Source organism: Arachis stenosperma, chromosome 8, assembly GCF_014773155.1.
Source record: "Arachis stenosperma cultivar V10309 chromosome 8, arast.V10309.gnm1.PFL2, whole genome shotgun sequence".
Taxonomy (NCBI): Eukaryota; Viridiplantae; Streptophyta; class Magnoliopsida; order Fabales; family Fabaceae; genus Arachis; species Arachis stenosperma.
Genome location: NC_080384.1, coordinates 48962687 through 48985595, shown reverse-complemented (window position 1 = coordinate 48985595; position 22909 = coordinate 48962687). Strand labels below are relative to the sequence as shown.

The 22909-nt window shown below is 31.0% G+C and overlaps 2 protein-coding genes across 2 annotated transcripts; both read left to right on the top strand.

Annotated features, from left to right (window-relative positions):
• Positions 1–8032: 8032 nt before the first annotated feature.
• On the top strand, positions 8033–8578 carry LOC130946121 (uncharacterized). The gene has a single exon (XM_057874802.1). The coding sequence runs from the start codon at positions 8033–8035 to the stop codon at positions 8576–8578; it is 546 nt and encodes a 181-aa protein (XP_057730785.1).
• A 6027-nt stretch (positions 8579–14605) lies between these two features.
• LOC130946120 (dehydration-responsive element-binding protein 2A-like) lies at positions 14606–15790 on the top strand. The gene is made up of 2 exons (XM_057874800.1): positions 14606–14628; positions 14908–15790. Exons 1-2 carry the CDS (start codon positions 14606–14608, stop codon positions 15788–15790), a joined length of 906 nt encoding a protein of 301 aa, XP_057730783.1.
• The last annotated feature ends 7119 nt before the right edge of the window (positions 15791–22909 follow it).

The window sequence follows — 22909 nt, the reverse complement described above, 5'->3', positions numbered from 1 at the left end:
TTATATAAAAAACATTTCATAATCAATCATTTAACTTTAAAAAACTTATATTTAATAAAGAAATTAATCCTTGTATTTTGCAGTGAATATTTTTTTTGAGTTTAATTATAATACACTAATAATATAAAATAATTTATACAGTAAATATAAAAAGTAGTTTTTTTATTAATGCGGCATTATATAATTAAAGGAAAAGTATATGGAACCAAGAGATTATCGACCAAAAACTAAACAAAACTACATTAATTTATATTAATAATTAATTTTAAATTTTTTAAATTCAAAATTAAAAAAATTTAAAATTGATTAAGTAAATCTAATTAAAATCTATAAAAACCTTTCTCTTTTCTCTCACATTAACCTACCCACCTCCAACAATCACACACACGACCTCTTCCATTCTCCCCTCCCACCTCGAATCTCGCTTCCGCAAGCTCAAGTCTTTTTCGGCCACTACCCACCGCGCTGCTGCCGAAAAATCAACAGGGGTGTGTCTCTTCACCTTCTGATTCTTCGTATGGGAGAAATGGGTTGAAGTCAAAATTCAAACTTGGTTCCGTTTTATCTAGTTCTGATTTTTCCGATGGGTCTGAAGAGAGTTCATTGTCTCCAATGTTCAAACCAGCGGAAAAGGATAACAATAATAATAACAAGAACAAAGTGAAAGTGAAGAATTCTGGTTCGGCCTCTTCACCTTCTCCTTCGCCACCTCGAAGAGCGGGGTGTTTCTGGTGCTTTCCGAAGAAAGATTCGAGGAAGAAGAGCAAGGAGGTTGATTGGAGTGTTCTTGGTGAAATATAAAAAATATTTATTTAATATGAAAAAAAATATTCTAATACTTAACAAACAAAATATCCAGTTATATTTTAGTAAAAATAATTAAATGTCTATAAAATTTTAAAAAAATATGAAATTCTTAAAAAAATAGAGACATTCATATCTGCAATACAAAAAAATTTTAAAAATATATAAAAAAATATTCATTTAATATGAAAAAGAAACATTCTGATATTTAGCAAAAAAAATATTTATATATATTAACTCGTAAAAATTTTAGATTTACTCAAAAATATTTAATTTATTTTTTATTAATACTCTTTTGATTCTTTAGCATTGTTCATAATTAAATGCACGTGTTATATTAACAATACATTAAAATGAATTTTTTAAAGTAATTTAGAGTATTGTATGATGTTGACGTGGCAGGTGCATCTAGATAAATGGCCGAACAGACGACACGCAACGATTGTGACACAAAGGCCACACCATATGAAGGAATCACGCGCCCACACTACCAACTTCTTTTGTCCCCTTCTTTATTTTCCAAAATCTTGGAGTAAATACTAAATAGTAATATATGTATATACTAATAGTAGTATTTTTTATTTTTGGTAATTCAATAGTGCATTATATCTTTTAATGAATATTAAAAATTATTCATTTTAAAATAGAGAAATTAAAAAAATTTATTATATGAAATATACATGTTTTTGTATGGATACTTTGAGAAAAATTTGGATTCTATGAGTCATTGTCGAGTTGTTTTTCTTCAACGTCGAACTGTGAACTTTGAGGAATTCAAACTTACGCTTGTAAAGAGAATGATCCAAAATGGAGGAGTGTATCTGCAAAGGCACTCCAAAACTTAAGTTAGTATTGAGAATTCAATGTGTCATCTTTTAAATAGAATATCATATTCATATCTTTATAGGTGAAGTGAGATAGATCAATTACATTTCTGTTGGTTTGCTGAATTGAAGAACAATGATTAGGTTTTGATGGGTGATGACGTTATATTAGATGTTTTGATTTCAGGATATAATCTGTTGAGCCTGGCTGTAATGTAAGATACCAAACTATAACGTAACTTGTCAAGTTATAACGTAACTTATCGAGATATGATTGATAATGTCAAGTTATGATGTTGAGTGAGATAATACTCAATTTGGTCCCTGAACTTACACGCGAGACTCAATTTAGTCCCTGAAGTTTTAATTGCCTCTATTTAGTCCCCAAACTTTGTGAACATAACTCATGTTAGTCCTTGAAACAATTTTCAACGTACAAATGTTAACAGAACACTGTTGTGACAGCCGGATGCCACGCTAAACTTTGTAAAATAATGTCGATTTCGTTTTGGCACTCAAATAACCCAAAAACAACATCCTAAATGGTGTTTATTAAAATTTTACCTAACAAAATAAGTAATACGATGCTGTTTTTGAGCTACTTAAATGTCAAAACCAAAATTGCATCATTTTACAAGTTTTAACGTGACATGTGATAGTCTACAACAGCGCTCTATTAATGTTTTTATATTAAAAATGTTGTCAGGGACTAATATGAGGCACGTTTATAAACTCCGAGGACTAAATAGAGACAATTGAAACCTCAGGGACTAAATTGAGACTCGCGTGTAAGTTCAGGGACCAAATTGAGTATTATCTCGATGTTGAGTTTGTAACGGCCGAATCAATACATATTTTTATGAATTTAGTGAAAATTTTTATTCTTTACAAAAAAAATTCCATTTTTTATCTCCAAAATGCTTAATCCTTGGTCATATATATAACATATAAAAGTAAAAATATATATAAAAGAGAAGGCAATAACAACTATTTATGTAAAGATGTTTTTATATGTAAATAATAATTAGAATTTAATTATAATGTACTGTTAGTATAAAATTGTTTTACATATGTATTTAATTATATAACATTGTATTAATAAAAAATAATTACTTTTTACATTAATTACGTAAATGGTCATACAAGAGAACAGTTATAATTGGACGACTGTATAACTGTATATACATAATTTTTTATTATGTAAGTAGTTATCATAACATAATAGAACTTTTTGTACTTTTTATTGGAGTAGTATAAATAATTTATCATTACAAATCACTCTTTTAGGGGTTTAATAAATAAAAAATAGTAAAAAGGTTGAAAATTTTAATGTGGATTGAAAATTTAAAAATAACTTTAAAATACTCGTCTACAAAATTTTTACTATTATAATAATTTTGAATAAAATGTATAATATTGAGCAGTGTTTTTCTTTACATTTTTAAAGTATCATAATTAAGATCTCTAATTAAATCATAGCCGTTAAGTTTATTGATATTTCATATAAAAATATGCGGGATTTTTTTTATAAATAAATTGAAAAATTATATTCCAAAAAATAATTTATAACAATATTATTATCCATTTTTTTTTTCTTAATAGAAAACATTAAGTGAGATCCATCTGATTTTGAATGAGCTCATCTTGATTGTAGCCAAAATAGGGTGAATCCCACCCGTTTAGTTTTTCTAAAAATATATGTATTATTTTTACTAGTCAAAGTTTTGTAGTTAGTAGAATTGAACTTTCATAGTATTTTAATTATTTACGATACACTAAATCATAATCTAAATTTAATGTTATTTAATTTAACCTAATAAATACAACTAGATAGAAATGTTAAAATTTAAAATTTGGAAAAATATTTTTGTTTACTTATTTATTTCTTTTTTTAAATTAAATAAATTGATGAATTATTCAAATCATAATATATATATTTAAAAATATTTTTTATTGAATATAAAAGTTTATTTTATATTGATAAGTTATGTTTAAATTGATAATTTAAATCATAATATTTAAAAAAAATATTTTTATTGAATATAAAAGTCTATTTTATATTGATAAGTTATGTTTAAATTGAATATAATTTTAAAACTCTACCTTTTCTAAATATATAAAATCAAATGGATCTAAACCAAATCATCAAATTTTAAATTTTATATTTATATTTACAATTGGATTTATATGTGTAACTTAAATAGTATTTAATTTAAAATTATAATTTAGTATATCTTAATATTTAGAGTAAAAATAATTTTTGGTTTCTAATTATTTATTCGATGGATATATATTGTGCTCCCTAACAATTATCAAAACATAAAATCGATTCCCATCCACTTTTATATTTGTTCAATCTCGTCTATACAACTGATTAGCAATAAGTCATACGCTGACGTGTTAGGTAAAGTATTTATATGACTATCTCCTTTGTATAAGGATAAATTGCTCTTGAACACCTCAATTTCATTCTCAACCGTTCAGGTTGATCTTTCCACCACTTCTGTTGCTCCTTCTTTGCCGCTAACTTCTTCCTCTCCATCCGCAACTCTCTCTCTCTACTTGAATTCCTCGCAAAGCTCAAAACCCGTGAGAAGAATTTCAAATCCGTCGTCAACAACGTCAACTCCCTCCATTACTATTGTGATCTCTCTGCCTTCTCTTTTCACGTGATCATGGCGGATCGTCTCCATAAAGGTCTAAAATATGCACCACCAGTATCTCATATTTTTTAGTTCTGATGATGATATTATTGACGACAATGATGATTGTGATGAGGATAAGGAGTGTTGTGAGTACAATGGTGATAATTTTGATAATGATTCTAGAAAGGATGTGAGGCGGATTGGGAGTGTTGAGGTTAGAGTTTTAAATCGTAGAAAAGTGGTAGAGAAGAGAAAAAAAAGGAGGAGGAAGAGAGAGTTTTGGAGAGAGAGGGGGAGGCCACAGCGGAAAGAGAGCAAGAGAAACGAAAAAGGGATTATGCTAGACAATTGAAGAATTTAGGAGATAATTTATGCCTATTATAAAGAGGACAATCATGTAGATATGTTATTTGATACGTAAACCTGCGATTTGTTGTCAATCGATTGTCGAAATTGGATTAAACAAATACAAATATAGATGAAAATTAATTTATATTTTTATAATTATTAGAGGTGCAGTGTCCATCAAATAAATGATTAAGATGCAAAAATAACTTTTACTCTAATATTTAGTACCAAAGTAACATAATAACGTGTTGAGCAAACGGAGGCAGATGCAAATTGCGATAGTAAATGATGTTAACATTTGTAAGGATTTTTAATGAATTTTACTGTATTTCACTTTTATTTATTCGGTTATGTTGATTTTTCTTAAACTTCTCATCTAAAGATGTCAATGTTATTTCTATAATTAAGAATATTTAGTCGCATATTAAAGCATTCGACTTAATATTAGCTAAATCTTAGAAAGATATTAACATATATATATATATATATATATATATATATATATATATATATATATTTTATAGGTTTAATTATTCTATTGGTCTCTATAGTTTCGTAAAATTTTTAATTAGGTTTTTTATATTTTTTTCTTTTAATTGAGTCCTTACACTAAATTTTATTTTTAATTGGGTCTCAATATTTTTTTCTTTTTATTTGAGTCTCTGTACTAATTTTTTTTAATTGGGTTCTTATATAATTAAACCAATTACTGTTAAGAGGGACCTAATTGAAAAAAAAAATAGTACAAAAATCTAATTAAAAAAATATAGGAATCTAATTAAAAATTTTGCAAAACTATAAAAAATAACAGAATAATTAAACCTATTTAATACAAAGAAAAGTCACAACAAATTTTAAGAAATTTTAGAAAAGCTGATATGAAGGAATGTATTATATATGTCCAATTGAAATAGAAAAAGTGAAAAAGATGGAATAAGAATTTCTTTTTTCTATGAAGATGTCTTCATCATCTTTTACTGTAAGAGAACACATAAAAAAAAATGTATATCATCTGAACTGATTTATTTATTTTTTCATTTTTTTGTTTGAAAAAGTTGTATGACATTTTATTGTTGTATGAGCAAGTTGATTGTTTCTTTCAGTCTTTCTCTTTCTCTTTTTGGGTTGGGAATCTCTTTCAGTCATTTGATTGGGTTCATTGCTTGCTAAGTTGCTTGGGCTTATGTTTGGGCTACGTGATGAAAATGAATCAATAAGGTTCAATAAACATTTCACCAAAAAAAAAAAGGTTCAATAAACATTTGAGTATATTGATTAGCCAAGTCAACATCACGCTGAAAACTACATTTACAATCCCATTAAAGCAAAAGGACTCTTCATGACCAAAAAATAAAAAATAAAAAATAAAAAAGTAAAAGGACTCTTCAGATCAAATACAAAATAATAATTAAATAAATAAATAATTAAATAATAATTAATTTAAGTTAGTTAAGTGGTTAATTCACACATCCGCTTAAATAAATAAATGTTAGAAATTTAAATTTCATTTTGTACATATAACAATTTATTAATTGACATGACCCATAAATAGAGTTTAGATCCGTAAAATTAGTCATTAGTCTTAAAAAATTACCTAAATAAATAAGGACTCCAGCTCAGCTCAGGGACACTTGCCCCTTCTTTAGGTACTTCGGTTGGAAATTTGACAATCCCAAAAGCTTAAACATAGTAGGTTGTGACCTTATTATGATAGGATATGATATGATCATACAAGTATAATATATTATGTATTGTTTATTGAATCATTGTTTATTATATATTTGGGCTATGTGCATCATGGCTTTTGTGCATAACGAAATACCATCTCTCAATATTTCACTCTCCGTCTCTATTATATTTTTTTCTTTCTTTCAAACTCTCAACTTTAGCCGTATATTTTCTAGGAAAGTGACACTTTTTCTCTAAACGAGAAATGTTTGAATTTATAGTAATTTATACCTTTCCATATTCAAATTCCATTCACAAGTTAAAGGAAATTAGTAATTTTATTAATATATTAATTTTAGAAGGATATTTAAAGAGTAAATTAGAATAGCCCAATACTAAAAAAGTATTACTAATATTTAGTAATGAACTACTTTAAAGTGAAGAAAGATCCTTAATTTATATATGATCATTGCAGACTATCATTTGTCACGTTATACAATTTATTATTGCCTTTGATCCATACGTGACTACTGTAAGTACCTGCCATTTGTCACGTTATGCTATTTACTATTGTCATGTGTCTCTATCTGACAAGTGACAAAATCAAAATCTACGTCATAAATTATTAAAATTAATCATATAAATAGCCTTATCTAAATTTTGAAAGTATATTTTGAGCCTTTGCTCCTTTCCTCCTTTAAAGAATTAACTAGAATAACATTTTATATGTTATATAAACTTGATCTATTTTTACTTTTAAAATTAAGATATAAATACAAAAATAATAATAAAATATCTCAATTTAAAAAATATAAAATAATATGTATCAAGACAAATTTTATAAAAAATTATTTTATTTATGTATTTATGTTTTGATTTTTGTTGTAGAATCAAATTTTAGTATTTTTTATTGTGTATTTTGATTAAAATTTATAAATAGAAATTAGTATCAATTGATTTTATAAACTTAATTTATATTGAGAGTGAGTGAGTATTATTAATTTATTATTATTTATGTTTGATAAGTAGTGGGTCGAAGCATAAGAGCGAAAGAGACAAAATGGAGGCGGTGGAGGAAAAAGGAAGGTACGAAGTGATGGCAGAAAAGGACAAAGAGGACCAACCAATGCATGATCAAGGCTGTCATCAGGAAAACACTGTGTCCCCTGTAAGGAAGCAGGCTGAGATTGTTTCGAAGGAATTTCTAACAGGCTCCCGAAATGAGAAAGGCCAAAGCTACCACTTCAGTGCAAATCAATGATGAATATCCTTCTAACCATCCCAACCTAACCCAATCATCCAAACGCAAACCCCAAAGCCCAACTTATTCACAACAACACCACCAAGCTGCTCTAGCCTCATCACAGCCAACCCCTCAACTGTCCCTAAGACAACCCATGACCCATCAAGCCCATATTATAGCCCCCATTTCTGACCCCACCCCCAGCCCAATCTTATCGCATGTGTCTCAATCCTTAGAGACATCTGACACTCATATGGTGTTGGAGACCCAAGTGGACTATTGTATGGATCCAAAATCTCCAAACCCAAGGCAACCTTTCTTTTCGGGCTCGAATCTGGACGAAGTCATGGCTGAAGGGACTACGACAGTAGTGGAATGGGGAAGAAGAGAAGCCCCAAAGGGGAACGATGTGCACATGGCCTAATTGGGCCAATCATGGTTTAACTTGTCTCTGAATTTTGGATCCTAGAAGATTTGGACTTCTTTAAAAATAAGTCTTAATGATCATTTTTTATTGGAATGCTAGAGGGGTTGTTGGCCCAAGCTTTGCAAAGACATTATGGGAATATACTCAGCAATTTAAACCTGACTTGGTTGCGATTCAGGAGACCAAGTGTGGGGGAGAAATAGCAAAGAGATCTATTCAGAATTGTGGCTTCAATTTCCATCTGACGGTGGATGCTCAAGGCTTCTCTGGAGGGATCTGGCTTTTGTGGAATAACCCAATTTTTCGCATTCAAGAAATTAGCAGGCATAACCAAGCCTTGCACGTTCAGATTGAGAATGGGATGGAGCATTGGAATCTAACTGTGGTATACGCTAATCTTCAGGAGACCAAGAGAAGAGAAATTAGGAGCTTCATTAGCGACATTGCAGACACAGTCCAAGGCCCTTGGTTACTTTGTGGAGACTTCAATGATATCGGGAGAATAGATGAGAAAAAGGGTGGGGCTCCTCCAGATAAAGCTCAAATTAGGAAGTTTACAGAGTGGATTGACCGTTGCAGTCTTATTGATTTGGGTTTTAATGGCACGAAATTTACTTGAAGAGGACCAGTTTGACAAAATGGGGAGCGTATTTTCAAACGTCTGGACAGAGCTTTATGCAATGTGGATTGGAGACTCAGATTCCAAGAAGCGGTGGTAGATACTTTGCCAAGGGTTAGGTCAGATCATCATCCTATCCTCATTAAATGCAAAGGTACGCACAATCACCCTAGGGAAAAACCTTTCAGATTTGAGTTTATGTGGATGCAACACCATGACTTCCAACCCTTTATTAGACAAGCCTGGCTCGGCAACCACCATTTGACTAGTGCCATAAGCTCTTTTGTGGAAAAAAATTAAAGTGTGGAATCGAGATATTTTTGGGCATCTGTTTAAGCAAAAGAGAACCATCTTGAACAGGCTTCGAGGCATCCAAAACTCACCCAGGTATGGGAGGAGTGAATTTCTGGATAGCTTGGAGGAACGGCTCAATAGCGAGCTAGAAGGTATTCTTGATAGGGAGCAAATGTTTTGGCTCCAGAAATCGAGGGAGAACTGGATTGTGGAAGGAGACCGCAACACACGATATTACCACACCAAAACCATCATTAGGAGAAGAAGGAACAAGATTTTAAAGCTGAGAAATGATAGTGGGGTTTGGATGGAAGACAACGAAGTTCTAAAAAGTCATATTTGTCTGTATTTCCAAAACCTCTTCCAGGACAAGTACCCCAGAAGAAATAGTGTGATCAACACCACAACCTTCTACCCCCCAATGAAAGATGGGGAGACACACAACCTGAGTCAATTCGTCAACAAGAAGGAAATTGAGGATGCAATTTTTGCCATGGGATCCCTCAAAGCTCCCAGAGATGATGGACTCCCGGCAGGATTCTTTAAAGAAAATTGGCAGGTGGTTGGAAGCAGCGTCATTAATTTTGTATTGGACTCATGGAGGAACCCAAGCGGCATCAAGGATGTGAATAACACTCTCCTGACTCTCATTTCTAAAGTGGACCACCCTGAGTTTGTGAATCAATGTCGCCCAATCTCTCTTTGTAATGTATCTTACAAGACCATAACAAGGATTTTGGCTAATAGAATCAAAACCACCTTGAATAACCGTATATCTCCTGCTCAGTCTAGCTTTATCCCAGTTAGAAAAATTCAAGATAACATTATTATCGCACATGAGATCATCCATTCGATGAGGAAGTCAGCAGCTAAGCATGGGCACATGGTGATCAAAATTGACCTAGAAAAGGCCTATAATAGACTTAGTTGAAACTTTATTGAAAGATGTCTTCAAGATTACTCAATACCTCCAGAGATGATTAGTGTCATTATGAATTGCATTAAGTCGACCAGCTTTCAAGTTTTGTGGAATGGAAAAAAACCAATGTCTTCTCTCCATCTTGCGGCATCTGCCAAGGTGACCTTCTTTCACCATATATCTTTGTCATATGTATTTATAGGTTGTCTCATCTGATTGAGGACATGGTAAATGAGGGGAAGTGGATCCCTTTCCGTGTTGGGAGAAACGGACCTCTTATATCCCACTTGATGTTTGCCGATGACATCATGTTGTTTGCTGAAGCTTCTCAGGGACAAATTTGTAATATCAAGAAATGTCTTGAAATTTTTTGTGAGGCCTCGGATCAAGTGATCAATAACCAAAAAACACAAATCTTCTTTTCAAAAAAGGTAAATAATGAGTGTAGAGAAATGATTGTCAAAGAGGCAGGCTATAAAGAAACAAAAGAGATTGGAAGGTATTTGGGATCTTATATTGTGGAGGGACGGGATAGCAAGAGAAATTATGGGCACATTCTGGACAAGGTAAAGAATAAACTCAAGGGTTGGAAGCAGAAAAGCTTGTCCATGGCGGGAAGGGTAGTGCTAGCTCAATCTTCTATTGGCCCGATTGCCAATTTTGCGATGCAACACAACAAATTGCCAAAAGGCATTTGCAAAAAATTGGAGAAAGCTCAACGTAATTTTGTTTGGGGTTCGGACGAAACTCACCGCAGGGTACATCTCTTTAATTGGGAAACTCTCTATCTCCCGAAGGATGCTGGAGGCTTGGGTTTCAAAAGGCTGGAAGTGATGAATCAAGCCTTTTTGTTTAAAATTTGTTGGAATTTAAACGAAGACCCTGACACTTTGTGGGCAAGGGTGTTATGGTATAAGTACTGTAATGGGGACACTAATAGACCTCGTAATCCTACAGTGGGATACTCCAACCTTTGGAGAGCTTTGCAGCAAGTATGGCCAACATTTGAGGAGAATCTTGTTCACAGAATTGGCAACGGGAAAAATACTAAATTTTGGAAGGATAAATGGCTTAATATGGATGGGTGTCTTGCGGACCACATTAGGCCAAAAGTGCAAATTGAAGATATGGATGCAAGTGTCCAGGATTATGTGAACTCAGAGGGAGAATGGAACTTGGAGGTGATCAGTTCTGCAATTGAGACAGAGTGCATTCCCTTAATTAAAGCCATCCCTGCCCCTAGACCCTCAGATCCTCCTGATAGCAGAGCTTGGAAGAATTCCTCTGATGGAAGATTCTCAGTTAGAGAAGCTTATAAAGCTATTATCCAACCTCCTATTGGTACCAACAATGTGTGGAAGAAGATTTGGAAATGGCACGGCCCTCAAAGAATAAAAATGTTCATGTGGCAAGCCATACATGGTAGATTGCTCACTAACCACAGAAGGAGTAAATGGTATGGGACTTCCCCCCTCTGCCATTATTGTACAAATCAAGTTGAAGACACTATGCATGTTTTGAGAGATTGCGAGGGGGCAAAAGTTATCTTGAAGAAGCTGGTTAGAAGCGAGCTAGTGTTGGAGTTCTTTTCCATTCCTATGTCCGATTGGTTCCATGAGTGTTTGAACAACGATTGGGGTTGCTCGATTCAAGTGGAATGGATTAGTATCTATATGGTTGCTTGTTGGAGGATTTGGAATTGGAGAAACATGGAAATATTCCAAAGACCCTTCAAGAGACCATTGGTAGCAAACAATCTTATTCAGGATTATGTTACCACCATTCATAAAGCCTTTGAAAAATATCTCGTTGGGAATAATACTCACACGAGAATGGCTATCAATATTAAGTGGCAACCCCCACAAAATAATTGGATTAAAATAAACACAGATGGGGCAGTAAAAAATAATACAGGGAGAGCGGAATGCGGTGGTATTCTAAGAAATAATGAAGAAAGATGGATTATGGATTTTTCTAGGAATCTGGGTGTCTGTTCCGCACACCTTGTTGAGCTTTGGGGGATATACACCGATCTGAAAATAGCTTGGACGATGAGATTCAGGAGAATTTGACTTAATTATGACTCAAGTGCAGTAGTAAACAGTGTCAAAAACCCTTCTTTAAAAAGAAATTCTGGTTCTGTCCTCTACTACAGGATTAGCGAGCTCCTTGTCAGGAGTTGGCAAGTTATGATTGAGCACGTTTATCGCGCGAAGCTAACGGTTGTTCAGATTTTCTCGCCAACCTTGGAGTGGCACAAGAACAAAGCCTCATGGTATGGAATTCCCCTCCTCCAGGAAGCGACCTTTGGTTACTTAGTGATATTACTGGGACCTCTTGGCCCAGAATGATTAATTTAGTGTAATTCCTCTTGTTGTTTGGCTTCTGGCCCCTTAACTTAACCAAAAAAAAAAAGCAAAAGGACTCTTCATGACCACAAAATAAAAAATAAAAAATAAAAAAATAAAAAAACTCTTCAGACCAAATACAAAATAATAACTAAATAAATAATAATTAAATAATAACTAATTAAGTTGGTCAAATAATTAATTCACACATCCGCTTAAATAAGTGTTAAGAATTCAAATATCATTTTATACATATAATAATTTATTAATTGACATGACCATAAATAGAATTCAAATCCGTAAAATTAGTCATTAGTCTTAAAAAATTACCTAAATAAATAAGGACTCCAGCTCAGCTCAGGGACACTTGCCCCTTCTTTAGGTACTTCGGTTGGAAATTTGACAATCCCAAAAGCTTAAACATAGTAGGTTGTGACCTTATTATAATAGGATATGATATGATCATACAAGTATAATATATTATGTATTGTTTATTGAATCATTGTTTATTATATATTTGGGCTATGTGCATCATGGCTTTTGTGCATAACGAAATACCATCTCTCAATATTTCACTCCCCGTCTCTATTATATTGTTTTATTTCTTTCAAGCTCTCAACTTTAGCCGTATATTTTCTAGGAAAGTGACACTTTTTCTCTAAACGAGAAATGTTTGAATTTATAGTAATTTAATACCTTTTCATATTCAAATTCCATTAACAAGTTAAAGGAAATTAGTAATTTTATTAATATATTAATTTTAGAAGGATATTTAAAGAGTATATTAGAATAGTTTAATACTAAAGAAATATTACTAGTATTTAGTAATGAATTATTTAAAGTGAAGAAAGATCCTTAATCTATATATGACTATTGTAGACTGTCATTTGTCAACGTTATGTAATTTATTATTGTCTTTGATTCATACGTGACCACTGTAAACACCTGCCATTTGTCACGTTATGCCATCTACTATTCTTTATCTGACAAGTGACAAGATCAAAATCTACGTCATAAATTATTAAAGTTAATCATATAAATGACCTCATCTAAATTTTGAGAGTATCTTTTGAGCCTTTGCTCCTTCTCTCCTTTGAAGAATTAACTAGAATAATATTTTATATGTTATATAAACTTGATCTATTTTTACTTTTAAGATTGAGATATAAATACAAAAATAATAATAAAATATTTCAATTTAAAAAAATATAAAATAATATGTATCAAGACAAATTTTGTAAAAAATTATTTTATTTATGTATTCATGTTTTGATTTTTTTGTTGTGGAATCAAATTTTAGTATTTTTTATTGTGTATTTTGATTAAAATTTATAAATAGAAATTAGTATCAATTGATTTTATATACTTAATTTATATTGAGAGTGAGTGAGTATTACTATTATTTATGTTTGATAATTTTATATTAAATTAAATTATAATAAAATAAATATTATTTAGATTATATTATTTAATTAAAATCATATTTAGATTAAAAAAGATACAAATTTATATTACTTAAAATCATTTGTTAACTTTTTTTTGCTCTAACTTTTTTAAAAAAACTTAAATTTATGTATTAGTATTTATTATATTTTTTGTCATAATTTTTAATATTTTTTTGGTATTATTTTTTTTAATTTAATCTTTTTAGATTAAAAATTTTTATATCAATAATGAATATTAAAAATAAAAAAACAATATACATCATACAACATTTAAAAAGATTTAAAAAAAATAACAACAACCATAATATAAACAAGAAAAATAAAAAAAATTAGTAAAATGATATAAATAAAAAAATAATATTTTTGCTTGGCATAGGCATAAAAAAAATCAAATATGAAAATTCTAATGATTGTTATATATGTTTCTTTTTATAGATGAGACTGAAAGATAAATTTAGTTAAAAAAATAAATTATAGATAAAAAATTTATGTCTATTAGATATTTTTATGTGAAATTAATAGTTAAAAATATTATCAATTTAGCTAAAACTTTTAAATCATCTAATAATTTTTAATGATCAATTTATATAAATATAACTGCACGTAACTTGATAACGAAAACAAAAATTATAATTTTTTTTGTTTCAAGCGAATGAGAATTTATACATAAAATCACATATTAAAAAAATAAAGAAACAAAAATTTAAAACGTTAAAAATTGAACCTGCATCTTCAAACTCAATTGATAAATCAAACAAATTCTTAATCTCCAAGTGACGTTGTTGATTATACCACTGAGTACCGACTGGCTAAATCAAACAAACTCTTCAGTCTCCAAATTATTCATGATGTTGCCAGCACTGAGTTCTATATACATGCCTATCATCCCGTACAAACCGACTATGTACAATACAAATACTCAAAATTCCTCAAAAATCCTTACACACTATTACATTGGAATGTCACGCATCCTCAACACCAAAAAAAACCTTGAACTATATATTTCGGTAGCAATTTCAAAATGAAGACTGAATCTATTCCTAGGTGAGTAGTTTCTTATGATTTTTTAATGTTTTCATTACACTTAACTAGTTTCTTTTCTTTGTTGAATTATTTTAGCTGTGATTTTTGTTCCATCATTTCTTTTGTCTTTTTAGTAGTTTGTCAATTAATCTTTCAGTGTGCTAGGAGAATTTCTTTTCTATAATTTTTACATGTTTCTATATATGAATTACTATATTTTATGAATTCTCATGCTTTATTAACAAACCATTTTTAAGGAATCGAACAAAGTTGACAGAATTTTGGTTTTGTTTGCTGTAGAAAAAGGAGATCGCGCAGGAGACGCAGTGGAGGAAGTGATTCAGTAGAGAGTACTCTTGAGAAGTGGAAGGAGTACAATAAACAGCAACAACAACTAATCCTAATCAGTGAAAGAGATGAGGTTGAAGTAATTCACAAGGTTCCTAAAGGATCGAAAAGAGGGTGTATGAAAGGCAAAGGTGGACCACAGAATTATGATTGCAAGTTCAGGGGTGTGAGGCAGAGGATTTCGGGCAAATGGGTTGCGGAAATCCGCAAACCTATCAATAGCAAGCGTGTTGGTGAAGAAGCAAACAGGCTTTGGCTTGGAACCTTTTCTACTGCACTTGAAGCTGCTCTTGCTTATGATGAAGCAGCAAGGACCATGTATGGCCCTGGCGCTCGTTTGAACTTCCCTCAGCATCATGGCATAGAATTAGTAGGTTCTAATGGATCATCTACTAATCCAGTATTTGATCAGAAATCACCAAGTGAAACCTATATAGATACTTTGAATGGTGGTGATGTTGCAAAAGTTGACGGGTTGGAGGGGAATCTTGATATGGGTCTCGAAGAACAACTCAAGTTTTCTGAGGCAAATGAATTATTGGAGATGGAATGTGAGGGAGGAATTCTTCAAGGGCCATTTAAGTATGTAAAGGACGAAGTTACTGGAGGAAGTGAAGGACTAGAAGGAGAGTTAGAGGAGGTTTTGAAGAACTCTGGTTTAGTCGAAGAGTGTAATAATTACATGCTAGAGGATTCGATGTGCATTGCTATGAATACAGGAGCTGATTATAACTCTTGTGATGCTGCTGAACAGGGGATTATGGAGAAGAGTGGAGTGGAAAATTATAAATCCTGTAATGAGTTGAGCTGCACAAACCATTGCTTTGAAGAGTGAAGTGGAAAATTATAAATCCTGTAATGAGTTGAGCTGCACAAACCATTGCTTTGGATATTTGTATAATATGATTCCAAACAGTAATCTTTATGATACAAAACCGTAATCCAAAGTATGAGCAGTTCAGCAATCTCAAATCTGAGGCGGCTATTCCAACAAAAGATATGGAGGAAGTACTTGCAGAAATTTTGCAGTTTTGCAAGCAAGTGCTCCAAGGTGAGTAATGTTCAGTCACAAATTGGTCCATTCACATATAAGTAATATGATGTTAGTGATTGCAAGAATGAAGCAGCCAATATAATAGGAGATTCAAAAAATCATTCTATGCAGAAAAGTAATTATTTAATTACGAGTAGTACTTTTGGATCAATCGCAAGAGTGTCAGAAAATGAGGTTTTGAATATCAATAATACTAGTAGAGACTCTAAATTGCAAGAGAGAGAAAAAACATGGAAATTCAGAGTCCGGATGTAGCTCTGGATAGAGTAGGAGGTGTTCTGATACTTCGCATCAGTTGAACATATACCGTTTGCTGACATGGAAATAGGTTATGATTATAGTTTCAGAGAGTTTAGACTATGACTTTGGTCTATTGGAAGAAAAAAAGTTACTTGATGTGTGCGTTTTACGTAAAGGGTCTAGTTCTTAATATTTGTTTTTATTATCTCAATTTAGCTGTATATTTTCAATACAGAAAAGTGACACTTTTTCTCTGAACAAGAAATGCATGAATTTATAGAAATTTATACCCTTGCATATTCAAATTCCATTCACAAGTTCAAGTAAATTAGTAATTTTATCAATATATTAATTTTAGAAAGATATTTAAAGAGTGGACTAGAGTACATACCACATTCTAATAAATTAAATATTTTATACATATGAAAAATTTTAGAGAGTTAATACTTTTAGTTAAAAATAGAAAATTGATTAACTCAAATATAAGATTAAATATAAAAAAATATTGGTCAATTAATATGTATCTCTCTTTATATATTTATTTATATAATAATATAATATAAATTTATGGATCACATCACCACTAATACTAATTGTTAATAATTGAGATGATCAGTCAAATAATATAATCTTTTCATCCTCACTTAAAAATTTTAAATTCGAATTTTACTCTTAATTTTAGAAAAAAAATTTGAAATGAGTGATACGGACATGAACATAAATCAGCATACAAATTTTCTAGGAATTGAATTCAACTAACTCTTTTAGACTATACTTATGAACAGAGCAAGAATTTACTTGTGGCTCAATTGGTACATGTAGTTCTTCTATAGTTAGGGCAGAATAGCAATAATTTTCATCAAGTAGTTAATTGTTTTGAAAAGTAATACTATTTCTTATTAGTTTAATACGATGTATACATAACAACTTGGTCAAGTGTATGTGTAATAATTTATCAAAGAATTATTTTGGGTTAAAGTTTAGAATTACGGTTCACATGCCTTGCAACACATTTTACTTATCAAACATGGGTGGAAGTTATTCAAATCTAGATCAACTTCAATTAAAATCGCTTATTCAATTAAATTTAAACCAAAATTCGATCATAATTTATATTGAATTGAACTACATTTTAAATAAATTTTATGAATTGGATTAGATTTTGAATCTAACTTTTAAATGCATCCAAATCAAACATCTCATGAACCCACACTTCCTAACAAATTTTGACCATCAGTTCAGTTTTTATTTTTTCTTTTCAATCATGTATATACACTAAATCTTCGTTAAATCAAATCACAAAAACTAAGGTGATAGCAAATTAGCAATGTTATCAAATGTTACAGAAAGGCTCAAGCAATTTACGTTGGACCTCACCCTCGTCCAACATTGAATTGGTGGGCTCGTAAAAGAAGAAATCAAACATGACTATAAATGGAATAAGTGGAACAAGTTAACATTTGAAAAAAAAATAAAAAGCGTTATAGAACTTTGACTAGAGTCAAAGTATGATGTTACAACTTGATCAACTTAAAAATGATACACAAACATAGTAATCCAAATTAAAGATTGCAACTTGGTAAGTTTAAAGGGAAAGAAGATACTAATACACACAACTTGTACAATATGTGCGAGTGATTTATAATGTTTAATTTTTGCACAATTTAACCAACTTGTAAACCAAATGCACTTCTGCAAAAAGATTACATATAGGTGATGTATTTGTTTGTTGTTAGTTAAGCTTCTTTTGTTCAATGTTAGTGTAAGTGAAAATTAAGAGAGAAAAAATAGTAAGGTTGTAATCCCTGGCTTTTGTATAAGTGTTATTTTCATAATGTATAAGAGTATTATAGACTTTTTTATATATCTTAAGAAATTATAATTTTATTGCTTTGTATTATTTTTATTTTTGTCTGAATTTTTGTTCAATTTCATCTATTTTTTTCCACAAATTTTAGTTGCATTATTCTGTCCCTATACCTAATAGTAATATCAAAATTTTAGGTTCTAAATCTTCTGCTGCAAAAAGGTAAGTTGGTATCAGAATCATGGCAACAAAATTTCGATTCGAAAAATTCAATGGGAATAACTTTTTTTTAGAAACTGAAAATCAAGGCAATTTTAAAAACAGAGAATGTTTGAAAGCAATAGAAGGCAAACCTACCGACACTCCTAATGACAAGTGCAAAGAGATGGACAGAAACGCCGTCGTCCATTTACACTTGGCTACGGCAGATCCCGTATTATTAAGCATATTAGATATTTATGAAAAAGAGACTATATATTCTTCGTATGAGTGAATACATATCAGTGAAGAATCACATCAAAAATCTTAATGCTATATTTTTATAACTGACAGCCATGAAGTGTCAGATTGTAGAAAATTAATATGATAAACTTCTCCAAAGTTTACCAGACTTGTATGATCAACTCATCATCAACTTCAATTTGTTGATCTTACTGCTGCTATTCTCGAAGAAGAAAGCAAGCACAAAAATAAAGATTATTGAACGGAGAGTTCAAAACAAGCAGGAGTTTTGTTAGTGATGAGAGATAGATCAACGTAATTTGACTCTAGTGAGAATCAAAGTCGTGATAGATCAACGTCTCGAAAGAAGAACCTTACTTATTATAATTGTGGTAAGAAAATACACTTGAAAAAAGATTGTTAGTTCAACAAGAAGAGCACAGAGAAAACTGTTAAAGCAACTACCTCACATGATTGTATTGCAAACACTTATAATGATGTAGATGTCTTGTGCACTGAAACTGCAATTGGTCATGAAGGCAATAAACCACTAGCTGATATCTGCAATTGGATCGTGCAACAACATATCACATGACTCCAAATCATGAGTGGTTTAGCACTTATGAACCTATTTCAAAAGAATTTATATTCATGGGAGATGATAATGCCTTAGAAATTGCGAAAATCGATACAATAAAAATTGCAAAAAGCCATACAGTTCAAGGTGTAAGATATGTGAATGGCTTGAGAAAAAATTTGATGTCCGTTGGGCTGTTAGATTCTCAAGGGCACAAAATCAATATTAAAAGTGGACGTTGAAAATGACTAATAGTGCTCGTGTAATTATGAAAGCAAAATGGTTAACAACCAATCTATACTTACTTTTTGAAGATACAGTTTGCGACGCAGAGGAATCGGTAGCATTTGCAAATCAAGAAAACACAACGATATTGTGGCATCACAAATTAGGCCACATGTCAAAAAGTGATCTATAGATTCTAGAAGAACGTAATCTCATTACAAAGCTCAAAACAGTGTATCTATCTTTTGGTGAGCATTGTGTGACAAGCAAGCATCATAGATTGAAGTTTGAAAGATTAATTGCTAGAAACAAGCACATACTAGACTTTATTCATTTTGATGTGTGAAAATCACTGAATTATTACTACGAGGAGTAAAGTATTTTTTGTCTCTTTTATAAATGATTACTCATGAAGAGTACAAGTGATTCCCATTAAGAAGAAGTCAAATGTATTTTTCAATATTCAAAGAGTTAAAGCACTAATAAAACTTGAAATTGGGAAGAAAATAAAATACTTAAGAACAGATAATGGGGGAGAATATACTAATGGTGATTTTATTGTATTTTGCAAGCACGAGGATATTTATAGGCAATTCACAATTGCATCACACCTCAAAAAATTGGTGTTGTAGGGCAAATGAATAGAACTCTTCTAAAAGGAATTCGAGCTATAAGAATTCGAGCTATATTGGACTGCAAAATTAGCCAAGTCTTTCTGGGTAGAAGCAGTCAAAATAGCCTACTACATGATTAACAGATCGCCATCAACAATAATTAGATTGAAAACACCAATGAAGATGTGGTAAGATAAGCCACCAAATTATTCTTCTCTACTTATATTTGGATGTCCTATTTATGTGATGTTTAATACTAAAAAAAAAAAAAAACAAAGCTTGATCATAAATCTAGAAAGTGTATCTTCTTGGGATATGTTGACAATGTAAAAGGTATCGTTTCTGGGATCCCACTAGTTATTGTCAGTAGAAATGTTATATTTGTTGAAAACGAGTTACAAAAAGAGAAAAAAATAGCACTGAAGAAGCTACTATAATATGCATGCACGACAAGTCTAGAGAAAGACTCTTCTAAAGCAGAACCAAAGCGAGTTGAACAAGGACCAGCTGAAGTTTGTAGAACAACATGTAACATAAGAAGACCATCATAAAATGCCAACCATGTCATGACTTGTCATGATGCATATTGTTTTGTTTCTGAAGATGGAAAATTATAAACTTTTCAAGAGGCCGTATAAAGTCTAAATTCATCTTTATGGATGACAGCCATAAAAAAAAAATTAAAAGCACTACATAAAAATAAGACATCGTACCTTGTCTCACTCCTAAATGAAAGGAAAGTCATTGATAACACATGGGTCTACATCAAGCATGACAATCACGACCAAATAGAAGGTTACCGTTCAAGATTGGTGGTGAAAGGATTTGCTCAAAAAGAATGTATTGATTTCAATGAAATATCTTCTCTTACAGTCTGAATTTTTACAACCAAAGTAATTCTTGCTATATGTGCTGTGTATGTGTGATTTACATCTAGAACAACTTAAAGACTTTTTTTTTTTTCACGGTGAACTTAAAAAAGAGATATATATGCTCCAACCAGAATATTTTAAAAAACCAAGAAAAGAAAACTTAGTTCGCAGGCTAACCAAATCTCTATATAGCTTAAAGCAGGCATCGAGATGTTGGTACAAGAGATTTGATTCCTTTATTATTAGCCTTGATTACAACAGACTTCAGTCAGACCATTGTACTTATTTCAAGAGGTCTAGTAATAATAATTTTATTCTGTTATTGTACGTGGATGACATGTTGGTGATAGATCCCAACAAAAATCGTGTCCAGAAATTAAAGGCGCAGTTGGCTAGAGAGTTTGACATAAAGGATTAGGAACCATCAAACAAGATTTTAGGGATGCAGATTTGCTAAGACAAAAAAAAAATAGAAAGATTTGGCTATCCCAAAAAAAAATACTTGAGGAAGGTTTTGCAGCGCTTCAATAAGCAAGAGAGTACGCTAATATTTGCCACACTTCTTGTTAATTTTAAATTACCTTCTGATATGTGTCCTAGCAATGAAGTAAAGAAAATAGAAATGTCTCAAGTACCATATGCATCTGTAGTAAAAAGCCTTATGTATTCCATGATTTGCACTAGATCAGATATCGCTCAATCAGTCAGGATGGTTAGCAAATTCATGGAAAATAATCTAGAAAAAGAGCACTTGAGTGTTCTGAAGAGGATCCTAATATATATCAAAAGAAATTCTAATGCTACTCTATATTTTGGAGGATCAAAATTTACTATCAAAGAATATGTTGACTTAGATTTTGTCGGTGTTCTTAATAAAAGAAAACTCACTATAGGTTATGTATTCACACTTGCAAGAGGCGGTAATTTGGTTATCAAAGTTACAAATTGTTGTAGTATTATCAACTATAAAAGCTGAAAATATGACTGTTACGTAATCTTGTAATAATGAAGCAATTTGATTGCAAAGGTTAATAAAGGAACTTCGATACAATCATGATATGATTCGAATATTTTGTGATAGTTAGAAGGTGAATGCTATAGTGTTTAAGATATGGTGCCTAACTTACTAAAAAAGACAAAGAAATAATATTTAATAAACTTTAAATATTTTACTTTTACTTTATACATTTTATATAAAAGTAAGTTGGATAATTTAGGCATCACAATAAAAGGCACCATAGAGTCTATCTAGTTAGAATATAAAGAATCCATCATTTCACTCAAGAACAAAATATATAGGCGTTCAATATCATTTTGTTTGTGAAGTAGTAGAGAAAGGAAAATTGAATATGCAAAAAATTCACACTAATGATAATATTGCTGATATTATGACAAAACCAATCAATATAAATAAATTTGGTTGGTGCATATCTTCTCTTGACCTATTGAAAATATGAACAATATAAATACACTAAAAGAATAATTTTAAGTAGAAGATTGTGAAAAGAAGAAACAAAATTCTTCTTTCTAGTTTAAAATTAACAAAATCATAACTAGAGGTTACAAGTGATACAAGTCGACCAAATTAAAATTTGAAAAAATGTTAAAGAACATTATAAAACTTTGACTAGAAACAAAATACGATGCTACAACTTAATCAAATTAAAGATGATATACAAAGATAGTCATCCTAGTCAAAGATTGCAATTTGTGCAATTTATATAAGTGATTCATCATAATGTGTAATTTATACACAATTTGATCAATTTATAAACTAAATGCACTTCTACAAGAAATTATATATTGGTAATGTATTTATTTGTTGTAAGTTAACTTTCTCTTGTTCAATATTAGTGAGTGAAAATTAAAAAAATAATAATAATAAAATTATAATCTTTATATGAATATTAATTTGAGTGTGGAAATATTCTTACAGATACCACCCCTCTCACAACGAAAAGCTGGTCGACAGCTCTTGCTGGATCCTGGTGTCGACCACTTCTCAACCACCCATTCAGGTTCGATTCAAACCTGACACATTCTTTAAAACGAGACAACTAAGTAATGCATGAGGTTTTGAAGGGTAATGAATGAGAAAAGGTCCTATAATAATCCAGAGTCATC